The sequence below is a fragment of the Aethalodelphis obliquidens genome, unplaced genomic scaffold, assembly GCF_003676395.1.
Source record: "Aethalodelphis obliquidens isolate GAN/ISIS:26980383/991018 unplaced genomic scaffold, ASM367639v1 scaffold70, whole genome shotgun sequence".
Classification (NCBI taxonomy): domain Eukaryota; kingdom Metazoa; phylum Chordata; class Mammalia; order Artiodactyla; family Delphinidae; genus Aethalodelphis; species Aethalodelphis obliquidens.
This window is the reverse complement of record NW_020838014.1, coordinates 4,020,838-4,034,185: the sequence shown is the minus strand read 5'-3', so window position 1 is coordinate 4,034,185 and position 13,348 is coordinate 4,020,838. Positions and strand designations below refer to the sequence as shown.

General features: G+C 43.7%; 1 protein-coding gene across 1 annotated transcript in view; it reads left to right on the top strand.

Annotated features, from left to right (window-relative positions):
* Positions 1 to 13,348, top strand: part of CASQ2 (calsequestrin 2) — a 62,556-nt gene that overhangs the window by 25,442 nt on the left and 23,766 nt on the right. Inside the window, exons 4-5 of the mRNA XM_027091006.1 lie at positions 1,170 to 1,281; positions 8,246 to 8,319. Coding sequence (XP_026946807.1) covers positions 1,170 to 1,281; positions 8,246 to 8,319 — 186 coding nt within the window. The remainder of the gene's footprint in view (positions 1 to 1,169; positions 1,282 to 8,245; positions 8,320 to 13,348) is intronic.

The following is a 13,348-nucleotide window of genomic DNA, read 5'->3' as shown; positions in this document are numbered from 1 at the left end:
CTTGGCTTTGTTCCAGGGCTTCTGAAGAAAAGTGTAGGAGAGAGAGTTGGATAGTCCCTGGAAGATGGGGTAGGGAGAGGGGTAACAGTCTGCTGAGTGACCCCTCAGGCAGGATGAAAAGAGGCAGGGCTAATGAGACACCCAATATCACACTCCCTCTCAGCCATGGAGGTCCAACACCCTGGGGTCCACGTGCTCAGGCAAACAGAGCAACAAACATTATAAAAATATTTTTCCATAGATAAACTCACACTTTCAATAACAGCTGTGAAGTCAAGTTCTTTTGAACACAGGCGCCTGTGCAGATATAGAACATCCATAATGGTGGTTCCTTATCTACCAGCTGGAATACAGTGGCCTATTGCCTTTTCCCCACTGCCTCAGAAACCCAGAGAGAGGGTCGGAAGTAAGTTGGAGGTTACTTCCTACAAAAAAGTGCGCATAGGCTCTGCTTGGCCCTCTCGCTAACCCATACCTATAAGCCCTCAAAAAAGCTGAGGGAGGCAACAGGATAACTGTGGGCCCCATGGCCCTGCTCTGGCTCTGTCAACCAGGAGGGGGCTTTTAGATGCAAGTACCTTAAAGAATAAGCAGCGTCATTGACCCACACAAATGGAAGAACAGGGCGAGGGCACATTTTAGGCTTGATGAGTCAGGGCTGCAGCTCCGTTTTTCTCTGTAAATCACAGATAATGCTCTTTTCGGGGTGTTGGCTTTGTCCTCAGGCTGACTATTCTCAAGTTGGTTATAAGATAGCCAGAAGCAGGAGCTGATATATCACATTTCCTCATTCATATCCACTGAAGGGGGGAGGGAAATCCGGCCTCCCATTGCTCTCTTAAAAGGAAAGTAGAACTTTCCCCAGGCCTTCAGGCTTATTTACCCTGGAGATTCATTGGCCAGGATTGGGTCACATGCCATTCCTGAATCAATAACCGGCAAGAGAAATGGAGTTGCCCCCAGACCGATCAGCCTACCCCTTGAGGTAAGGTCGGTTCCTCTAAGAAGAGAACTGTGCTCACGGGGGAAGGTGGGGTGGCCATTGAAGCACCAGGACCTAGTCCACAACTTCCCTCCAAAGCCCTCTATACATGTTCCTGATTTCCCCTCTGGGGAGGGAAAAGTTCTCTTATCTGGACAGCTTTTGTGGCGTGTGTGTGGCATTCCAGCTCATTGAAGACCCCGTGGAGATCATCAACAGCAAACTGGAAGTCCAAGCCTTTGAGCGCATTGAGGACCATATCAAACTCATCGGCTTTTTCAAGAGTGAGGACTCAGAGTGTAAGTTGTCTGTCAGCCCCAGCCTGTCACTCTAAAGGCTCTTTTCCCAACAAGGTGTGTTAGATTATCCAGAAAGAAGATGAGCCATTAGCACATCATGTGCTAGGTAGCATAGAGGGAGAATCTTCCTTGCACCCTATGGAATGGGACAAATGAGCAGAAATTATGCAAAACAGGCAGGGGAGCTGAAAGAACATTAAGGTTGGGTCTTGTTTGCTGACCTTGAAGGAGGCCGAGTATTTGACAGAAGAGAGAAAAGCCCTTCCTCCACCTTTTCCACCTGCCCACCAACCCCAGATGGGGCAGAGAGTGGGCTGTCTCTCTGACATTGGCAGCTCCTGTGGTCAGCAGTTGGAGAGCTTCTCAGTTACTTGGACAGCATTAGAGGACAATCTGGGTAGGGATGGGCTTGGGAGCTACAGCACAATGTGGAAGACTGCTGGCCAGCCCCCCTTGACCACCAAGGCTGCCTGCAACGGCACAGCCACGCCCTTTGGTACACTCCCTTGGAAAGCTTTGTGGCCAGCTTTGGGGTGGGCAGAGGAACATATCAGACATCACCACAACCCACACAGGGGTGATCGGTGTAGCGAGTGGGAGTCAGGAAGAGTCAGGGAGAGAAGGAACCAGGAAGGCCAACTACTTGAGGACACTTTTTTAAACTGCTTTGGCAACAAGGGCCCTATATGACTTAAGGCTTTTTCTGGTGTCTGAGCCTTGGAGAGAGGGACAGTGTTAGAAGGAGTGGGCATAACTATGAAAGAGAATCTGGTAGCATTCGTACGTGTGGGAGGTGCAAATAAGGGCTGCTCGTGACTATTTCTGGAAACTTCAAAATATTTTGAAATTATTTGTAAAGCCGTTTCTGTACCCCATCGGCCAACTGGCATCCTTAGTCGTCTCATCAACAACCCACCTATTTTCTCTCTCTCATGACCCAGCTGTCTTCTCATTTACTACATAAAAGCCTCTATTCACCCTCCTTAAGGGTGTGTTTGTGGGAAGGAGCCTAGCCAGGGAGTTTCAACCAAGTTCTTTAGGTGACTTTATTTCAATTTTCACATTCCTATATAGATGCTGACTACTCCGGGGTGCTTCTCCTGACCCCTTCTACTTTCTCCTCTTTATTTCACTTCCTTCTATTTCCCTTAATCTTTTTCTGCCTTCCCCGACCCCCTCAATTGTTTCTAACCATTTCCATCCTTCTGTTTCTCTCTCTTCCTCCATTAAGCTCAGGATAGCATATAGGGAGGGAGACGGGGCCAAGATTGGGATAAGAAACACATCTTCCAGGGAATTCCCTGGTGGTTCAGTGATTAGAACTCTGCGCTCTCACTGCCGAGGGCCAGGATTCGATCCCTGGTGTGGGAACTAAGATCCCACAGGCCGCACAGTGTGGCAAAAAACAAAACAAAACACATCTTCCAGTTTATACCTTCCCCCACCCTAAATGAATAACAATAATAGCTCCATTTAACTAACATATATCCTATGCCAGGGCCCATGCAAGGAGCTTTCTGTAGACGCCTTAGTTTCATTCTCACAACTAGCCTATAAGGCAGTTACCATCATTATCAGCATTTTAATGATGAGGAAATGAAGGAACAGAAGGGTTGAGTGAACTCACCCAGTATCACACAGCTAGCAAATAAATGGTAAAGCCAAGGTTTACACCCCAGACATCTGACTTTAATGCTCATACACTGAACCACTGGGCTGCACTTTCAAGACTTCACAGCTTCGTCGGGTCATGGCACACATGAAATGTGACCATGTTTGTAAGACACATAGTGATAAACTGGAAGAGATTTACTCGGGCCTAGCAAAAAAACCAAAACTTTACCTTCTTAATATAATAATATTCAAAATAATAGGAAAGATATCAAATATTACATTGTAGAAAACTTCCAAGTAAAATATTTTTAGATTTTGAATGAAAATCTTGTGCTTGTTTCTAAGAATATAGCTTTTGATATTAGGTTTTATGCTTGAAATAGCAACATACAGTTCCTGATCAAGGTGTTTTTTTTTTTTTTTCGCGGTACACGGACCTCTCACTGTTGTGGCCTCTCCTGTTGCAGAGCACAGGCTCCGGACGCGCAGGCTCAGCGGCCATGGCTCATGGGCCCAGCCGCTCCGCGGCATGTGGGATCTTCCCGGACCGGGGCACGAACCCGTGTGCCCTGCATCGGCAGGCGGACTCTCAACCACTGCGCCACCAGGGAAACCCCTGATCAAGGTTTTAAATGATCTCTTTGAATTCTGGATAGTCACCCTTGACCAGAGACTTTGCTGGCACATGTGGATGGTGGCAAATGACAGGACAACATTCACTGCTTTTTCTTTGATTGATGAACCATCTTTTCTTGCCATTGAACAGAATTTAGATAATCTAATCTCTAAATTGTCCTTCAGGAATGTGAGCATTCTTTCCATCTAACAGCTATTACTTTCCTTTTCAATGACAAATGTAGTGTTAATATTTCTTATGATCATTTGAATGGATTTCAAATCCAACTGAGCTCTTTTTTTTTTTTTTTTGCGGTACGCGGGCCTCTCACTGTTGTGGCCTCTCCCGTTGCGGAGCACAGGCTCCGGACGCGCAGGCTCAGCGGCCATGGCTCACGGGCCCAGCCGCTCTGCGGCATGTGGGATCTTCCCGGACCAGGGCACGAGCCCATGTCCCCCGCATCGGCAGGCGGACTCTCAACCACTGCGCCACCAGGGAAGCCCGGCTCTTTCATATTATATATTTCAAAATAATAATGAAGCATTTCCTTAGGAATATGCAATTATCGCTCTACTGGTCTTACACTTTTTCTTAAGATTTAAATAATAAAATTACTAGTGAGCCATTTTAACCTCCTTTTTAAGGTTAAATTTTTGCTTTTAAATTGACAAACTTTGTCAGTACACTGTGTATTTCACACGGTCCTTGGAATTTTCAGTTAACTTCATTCAGGATCTCAGCAAGGTCCGGCATGTTTTGAAGCCAATAATTTATCCTTTGAAGAGTTTTTAACATAATTCAGTTTTTTCAATTCACCTCTTAGCTCATAAACTCTTAGTAAAATTCCCCTGGGACAGTTAGACTGCTTTAGTGTGAAACAGCAGAGACAGGTCTTCTGAACCCATTTCTTCACCTAGAGCTAAGAAGAGAAGGGGCTATCAAGATTTGGATGTTACCAGGATCACCTGTTTAATAACAATCTTATATGTGGAATTCAGACCAATAGGTAAAGTTTATATAACAAAGAATTTCTGTGAATAAATACTGCTTGAATATCAAGATTTTCAGAATGAACTTGACAACACAGTCTTTATTTACACCTTCTTGTCATTACAGCCTCACCCTCAGTTCTGAAGCCAAAGGCCTACAGTCCTCTTTAATGAATCAATTAATTATATTATGTCCAATTATTATTTTTGAAAGAAATATTTTTAATTTACAAAGACAAACAATAATTCATTATGAAAACTCCATCTAGAATTAGACTGGCTAATTGTTAATATTTACAGGCATTAGAAAAAAGAAAGAAGGAAGGTAGGAAGAAAGGATGGTAGGAAGGAAGGGATAAATTGAATAATTCAGAAAATTAAGAAAATCAGTTTTGCCCTCTTTAGGAATACCTAATGCCATATTTTGTTGATAATACTGATTACGATGATTACTAACCTAATAAACAGATAGCAATCATGCATTCCATCGGTGTTAGTAGAAAAATATGAACATTACAGTAAATTAAATCAAAAGAAAAAAATTAAATACTTTAGAGTCTCACAAACCAAAAAACTTCACTGATGATAAACAAACTTGGACTAAAGTAACAATCACACCGAGACGATCCAGTGGGGAAGACAGGGGAGCAGCCTCTCTCTAGCTGTGATGCTCGCTAGTCTTAGGCACAAAATAATTGTTATTGAAACAGAACATTTATAGAGGGAGCCATTGTTTTCAAATATAATATTAACTACCGTAAAGTCTGAATGGCTGTAGAAAACATCTAGAAAGATTTATCACCAAAATATTTATGTCTATCAAGCTCCTTGTAACATACCCGTGGCCATCACACACTGGCTGAAAGCATCAGGATGTTCTACTTGGCATTCCCATCTCTCTGTCTGTTTCTTCTTGCCTTTCAAAAGAGGCCAAGGTCAGTGGGTGGGGAAGCTAGGAGTGGATAAGGCACCCAGGGAAGCAGTTGTTGAGAGTCCTATACTTCTGCTGTAGTTTGAGGGTGATTGGTCAGGAAAGTTTAATGGAACAGAAGGCATTGGCTTTGCAAATGGTCCCAAGCTTTTCTATAGAACAAAAACAATGGAGGCAGTGGAGAAACTGGAAGGATTTAAAACCTAAGTAGACTGGAATAGGCTTAGCAGAAAAGGATGCCTAAGAGATTTGGTACCAGATTAGAAAGGACCTGGAAGAACTGGGAGGCTACATCTTCCAGGGAGGTTGGGCATGAAAGTCCATCTCCAGCTTGAGCGTGTAGCTATGGATGCTAGCGTTGAGCGAGCGTGGCAAGAACTTCCTAGGGGAACTCAGCTGATGGTTAAGAATGCCAACCTGGGGGAAATGTGGAGCTAAAGGGTCAATACCCAGTACGGAAAACCCGGAGGGATGGGCAAGAAAGGTGAGAAAATGCTAAGACACGTCTGCAATAAGCTGGAGGTTGAAGGCTGGATGTTTAGGAGCCCATTCCAGAGGGGAATGAGGAAACAAACAAACAAAAACAGGACACGAGGGCAGGAAAAATCTAGGGAATCCCATGAGATCAATAGAGCAGAAGACTAGACCAGGTTTCCTGGAAGACAGCTGTTGTTTGGGCGAGGCTAAAGGCTCAACCACAGTTTGAAGCACCAACTTAGAGAATTACCTTTCCCTACCCTTCTTCATCTTGAAAGGGATGTAGATTGGCTCCTCAAGTGAAGAAGAGAGATCTCTGCACACAGATCAGGGCCATTCTTTCTATGACGATAGGGGGTCATGGAGGTGGGGAGAGGTTCACCCGGAAGAGGGGGTCTGGGAAGAGGGGACAGAGGATTCTCACGGAGCCCACTGCTGCCTTAGAGAGACGTAAATAACAGGTACGGCTATAACCACTCCACTTTCTATACTCTCCCACTGTCTCTCTATTCATTCTCCACATCTCTCACCCATCTTCTTCCCCTCCACCTAATTCTCTATCCCAACTCTCAGGTTTTGTGATATATTTTCTTTTTTTTTTGCGGTACGCGGGCCTCTCGCCGTTGTGGCCTCTCCCGTCGCGGAGCACAGGCTCCGGATGCGCAGGCTCAGCGGCCATGGCTCACGGGCCCAGCCGCTCCGCGGCATGTGGGATCTTCTCGGACCGGGGCACGAACCCGTGTCCCCTGCATCGGCAGGCGGACTCTCAACCACTGCGCCACCAGGGAAGCCCTATGATATATTTTCTGATGACACAACTACTTTTATGAGGGATGAGTTTGTGTAAACGTGTATCAGTTTGTACAGCTGTTCTTGTAAATTTTTCAACCCCTGTCTCGCCTGTGTTTATTATGCTTTCCTCCATTGCAGCAGCTATCATTTGCATTGTGGTTCTTTAAGGGCCCATTACCCTCCTTGGCTGTGAGGCTTTGAGATCAGTGTCCTTGTCTTACTCGTCTTGGTGTCCCCTGAGTCAGCATGATTCTTGAAATGTTTTTCATTGAATATTAGAAAATTCTGCCTGCTCCTGGGATTCTAGCTAAAGTTTATGCCTCCGATGATTAAGAGATATGAAATTCCATGAAATGGAAAAAAAGGTAATCTTGTTAAGAATGAATCTTAGGATCATTGACTCTCAGGATTATAGACTTTATGCAGAACAACCACCAACACCAACACCATTACCATCACCCTCACATATCAGACAGGAATACGAATGTCTTTACCAAACAATAACTATCTAGGTGTAGTGAGGCACAGCATGGCCACACTCATGTGGTCTCATGCTTATCTTGACCAGTTTAGATTCAAGTTTGGGGCCAGAATCAAGCAAGGGCTTGGTTAATTTTTTTTTTTTTTTTGTCTGCATCGTACCTTAGCTGCGGTACGCGGGATCTTTGTTGTGGCACTCGGGCTCTTCGTTGTGGTACACGGGCTTCTCTCTAGCTGTGGCGTGCAGGTTTTCTCTTCTCTAGTTGTGGCACGCAGGCTCCAGGGCATGTGGGCTCTGTAGTTGTGGTGTGTGGGTTCCAGAGTGCGTGGGATCTGTAGTTTGGGGCATGAGGTCTCTAGCTGAGGTGTGCGAGCTCAGTAGTTGTGGCGAGCGAGCTTAGTTGCCCCGCGTCATGTGGGATCTTAGTCCCCTGAACAGGGATTGAACTCGTGTCCCCTACATTGCGATGTGGAGTCTTTACCACTGGACCACCAGGGAAGTCCCTAGGCTTGGTTAATTTTAAGTCATCTCTCAGGAGATCAGAATGAAAAAAGAAAACTTAAAAAGAGGGAAAGAAAAACTAGGAGTTAGCCAAAGAGGTACTCCTGTTAAGAAGTTTAAAATTCTTCTGTGATGTCATTTTTGATTGAGTTGCTTTGCATACTAAGTGGGTTTTCTTCTTACTCAGTGCTCACTTATACAGCAGCACTCTTTAGCGGGCACACGTAACTAGCAGTGAGTTTGAGTGAAAAAATTTCTTTTGGTTTTTCTCTCCCTTGTCCTCTCTTCGTTTCTTCTGTTTTCTCCTTTCTGTCACCCAATTTCCTAAAACACAGAAAAGTGTGATAAAGAGTTCCTCTTTTGGGTGATAGAATGCCAGTCAGTTCAAATTCCTTGGGGTTTAAAATAGTATCAAATAATTATCTGTCTCAATAATGGCTACTAAATAACTATCCAATCAGAATTAATTGGTTTCCCACTTTCTCTACGTTATTTAAAAAGAGAAATTTCTGATGCAGTGTGTATCTTGAAAATGTCTCTCCGTTTTATCTTCTTCCTCTTAGATTACAAGGCTTTTGAAGAGGCAGCTGAACATTTCCAGCCGTACATCAAATTTTTTGCTACTTTCGACAAAGGGGTAAGTACCTATGAAACCCCACTTTAACCGCTTTAAAGATTGAACTTCCCACCACTTTTCTTTTGGCCACATTAACCATCCTCTATCCATTAACACTTTCTCCAGAAGCGTTAGAAATATGGCAGTAAATATGGCAGTGAATAAGAGATGAGTATGAAGATGATTAATTCAGAATCTCTATAAGCGTATTTCTGAAAGCATCCAATAAAGAGAGATGAACCACTCTTTATCACCTTCAACACTAAGAATGGGAAGTGTGTGAGCCCAGAGTGTGCCAGGACACTGGTCACTGCTTCCTTTTTGTTTAGGGCCATCCTCTGCCTTCCTGGGGTTGCATACTTCCCCCTCTACTGGGTCAGGACGGGGGATGAAGTGGAGAGGAGCACTGACCATCTGAAGCCCTGGTGCTTCAGAAAGTTACTTTCATCCTCAGGAGAAGCTATTGTTGTACTTGTCTGTAATTCAATGGATCTATATTTTCTGGATGTGGCAAGTTCTTTTTTAAGCCAAAGAACAGCAGAGATAGAGGGATCTTGAATCAATGGGTAATTTATCTGGGGTCTACTAAGGTTGCAGTACTCCATTCTGGCTCCAGTTACTACTAAAATGGCTACTTATTGAGTATTTTCTGTGTGTTGGGCACAATTTGATATATTGCATCTATACTATTTCTAATCCTTTAAACAACTCCACAACAACTCTGAAAAGTAAAATACCCTGTTTCCCAGATGAGAAAAACGATTTAGAAAGGTTAAGTAGTATCCAAGGTCTCCAGCGAATTAGTAGTAGTGCTGAGGTCACAATTTAGGACAATCTTTACCTAAAACTCATGCCATTTCTTCTGTACCACACCATTAAGCAGAAAACTCTGTATCTGCCCTTGAGATTCAGGGTGCACACCCACACACCCACATTCATACTCACATCCACACAACACACACAGAACACACATACAACACCCATATAACCACACACAGTACACACACTCACACAACATACAAGCATAACACATACCTCCTCACACAATCACACTCACACCCACACATATATAACACTCCCAGTGCACATACATTCAAACTTACATCCACGCCATCCTACACATACGTACCCCAACTAAAGCCCTAAATCACAACGTTTACTAGAACAAATAAATCTAGGACAAACTAAATCCTGATCAAATCCAAGTGGTAAAAGTTGAAAGTAAAAAAAGGTAAAAGTTACTCCTACTGAGGAGTAAGGCATTGAAGAACAGTGCTCATGGGCCTTGCTACTTTGAGGAGTTCAAGTTTTCTGTGAAAAACAAGAGGCAGCCTGTAGGTGCTGGAGCAGGGAAGGAGTATGGTGAAAAGAGATTGCATTAAATACATAGACATAACCACTTCTATGGATCTGACCCCAGTCTACAAGCCTATAATCCAGAAGGGAGCTCTATAATCTAAGTAATGTAATCTAAACTCGAAGAAAGTTTACCCTAATGGTTTGGATTAGAGTTGGGAGAGAGCTTGAACAAGAATATCAAAGGGAATAATAACTATCATTTATTAAGTACTTTTTATATGTCAGGCTGTGTGCTAAGAGCTTTACACAGGTTTTCTCATTTAATCCTCTCAACACCCCTGTATAAGAGGGATTAGGATTCTCAGCCTACAGAAGCTGAAACCAGGGCACCAAGAGATGAAGTGATCTGTGATTTGCTCAGGGTCACACAGTGAGTAGGTTAGGCTGACTTCAAAGTCCACTGCTCTGCACTGCTGCACCCCAGAGAGAGAAACACTACGTGTCAGATGATCAGCTGCCGCCTGGCACATAGTAAGCACTAGTAAATGTTAGCCAGTACTATTGCTAAGAAGAGGCAGTCCTCTAAGCCCAGGAGGATGGAGGTTGGGAGGGGATATTAGTAGAGAAGGGGAGGTCCAGAGGAGCCTAAAGGAAATTCAGCGCTGGCGTTTGGTTACGATGGGCCAGGAGTGAATAAGGTGGCTTCTGGGTAAGAACTCATCTGAGGAAAGAGAGAGTCAGGTGGGCAAGCCAGGCCAAGCAAGAAAGCCTCAGTTCTTAGAAGGCTGGTCCAATGCTGAGTTCAGGGTAGTGTCTGTTTTTAGGTGTGCCTCCCAGCCCAACCATATGGCTTCGTATCTGTGGACCATGAAGAAGGTGAGGTCGGGCTATAATCAAAAACTCAGAAGGTTCTTCACTAAAAACTCTGTAAGACACTGAGTCATAAGTGCCCTTGTTCATAGAGACTTGTGGGATTTTAGAACATTTATAAAGAGAAAGATGCACTCTCTACCTCTATAGAGAACACAGAAGGAAGAGCTGTTTCACTGAGCGGACCGGATCGTGCCCTTTGGGACTTGAGAACTTGCACTCATCAGTTGCGGGGTGGGGGAAACGGTGGTGTCCACAAGCCATGGCTGTCCCCAGGCCAAGCCTCAGTGGTGTCCAGCAGGGGGCGCTAGAGCAGAAGAGGTGGGTGGAAGGACCTGGTTGTGAGACACATCCTAGGGAATCCCAGAGGGACCTGGGGAAGGGGAGGTGCTTTCTAGACGTTTGAAGTCAGGAGAGGCAAGGGCCCGGGAAGCCCTAATACAGTCCCAAAGATGACAAACTAACTGGCAGAGGTTGAGATGACTAGAGGACCTGGCCTCTGTTGACATGAAGGAGAGAAAGACGAGAGAAGACACACCAATAACTTAAGATCGCAAGTCTCTGCTTCAAGACAGCAAAGATTGTAAAGCTACTGAAAACATTAGGAAATCTAGGAAGAAGAATCTATATATAGGAACATAAGATGGGGTGATGAGCTCTAATCTCTACAAGCTGGGAAGACATTCAACTGGAAGGATCTTTCATTTATTGATTCATTCACTCACTTAGCAAGCATTTATTGAGTGTCTGTTATGTGCCAGGCACTCTTCCAGATGCCAGGGACACAACGTTGAGCAAAACAGATTCCTATCCTTGTAGAATTTAGAGTTTAGTATATGGGATTGGTGGGTAAGGTCTGGGAAAGGAAAAGACAGGAAGACAGAAAGTAAGTAAACAACCCAATAAATATATTATATTAAATGTATTATATGAGTTGGAGAACTGTCAAGAGGACGAGCTATCAGGGCTGCTGATGTAGATTTGGGAGTTTAGTAGTTTCCAACCACTGTCCATATTGGTATGCCCCAAGGAGCTTTTAAAAGCAAGGATTCTTGAGTCCCATCTGGGAAATTTGGATTTTTCTAGCATTGCGACCAGGCCCAGAAATATGCCTTTTTCTAAAAGCTCCCTGAGAGATTTTACCTGGCACACAGGTTTGGGACCAGCACTGATCTGTGGATCTTGATCCTACATCAAGCCACACAAGGGCCTAACCTCCCTGAAGCAAATGGAGCAACAGTGAGAGGGCTAAGGATGGTGTCCACTCTGTGGCACCTCACAGCCTGAAAAATGTCAGTTCTAATCATCTCATGCTATCTCCCACTGGCCTGTTCTTTTCTTGGAGTGAACAGTGAGAAGCAAAATCATTTTTTGAACCATATTGGTCCAAAAGAAGCTGTGATTCTCTAAACAAAGTTGATGGGCAAGACAGATGTTGAGAAAACCTAAATTCATTGAGTTGTTTTCATCTGCAACAACCAAAATGGCTTGCTAACTTGTAGAAAAACATCTGTTATCAAAATTCATACACATGCAAATGTCAAAAAAATTGTACTTTGTAACTTTCTTGTCTTTGGCATACTCCATTCCAACTATTTTTTTTTAAGTACAAAAGAATTCATTATACGGACCTCTTGAGTTTTTAATAGTAAAATCCATTCTTACCATCCATGAAACAGGTCTCCTCCCAGAACAGAACCTTGGATATAGTAGACCCCACTAAATATTTATTGAAGGAATGAAAGAATCAATGCCTCAATCAATCAAATCTCCTTCAGTCTTTACCATCCAAGATACAATTAAAAGAATGGAATTCTCTGAGATTCAAAAGGAGGAAAATCTATGATAGTGATGGGGATATAGTGAACAGGTCTCTGGAAAAGTTTGCTCAGGGTTCCAAAGACTTAAACTTACGAACATCATAATCCAACTTTACATTCATGGTCTTAACACTACAGACCCTAACATACACACACATATACACATGCACACTCATGTGCATAGGTGCGTCTCCACTGCTTACCTCAATGGAGGGTCTGATGAGCTCCTTTTCACCTTCAGGAAGCCTTCGTTCTAGCAGACTGTGCTAGGGATGAACTGATGGGAGCATGTTACAAGAGGTAGAAGGAAACCTCTCCCTGTGACATGCACAGTGTCAAGGCAATATTTAAAGGGACATAAATTCCTTTCTGTACAGTGTCAAGAAGAAGGTAATTTTCAGATGAGAGGAAAGTTGGAACGGAGGCAAGTTGTTAGTTGAGAACAATTTGAGAACTCAAATTGTGCCTCAGGTCTGTCATTTGTAAAATAAGTATAATAATAGTTCTTACCTCATACAGTCAAAGTGGGGATTCATAAAGTAATCAACTGAAAACACTGCAGCAGTGCCTGGCACATAATAAGCACTCCATATGTTTGCTATTATTAGTTTTTGCTCATCTGCTCACTTCCTACTTCATATAAACACCGTTTCCTGGTTCCTAGAATATGTAGTACGTGAACTCAGAAAACCAGAATCCAATGTCATTTTCAAGCCCATTCTATGATGGGCCCAGCTTTGTGAAGAACTGTGTGTAAACCCAAACAGTGGTTGTAGAGTTGCTCTTTCCTCCCTTCCTCCAACCACACTCCTCACCCCCACCCCACTGAAGAGGGAAGAAAGTAAGAAAAAAACCCCACACCTTCTTGTCCTTTAAAACCAAATCAGCATGACCATTAAATCTCTTTGACTGCGGCTCTTAACACAGCTTGTTTTCGTTAGCTCTGAGTAGGATGTTGGTATTTCTTTCCCTTAAGTCCTTAAGAAATGTCTTTTGGAATAGAGTGACCTGGATGAATAGCAATTGATGACAAAAGCCATAGGGATACCAGTGTGTGCTCA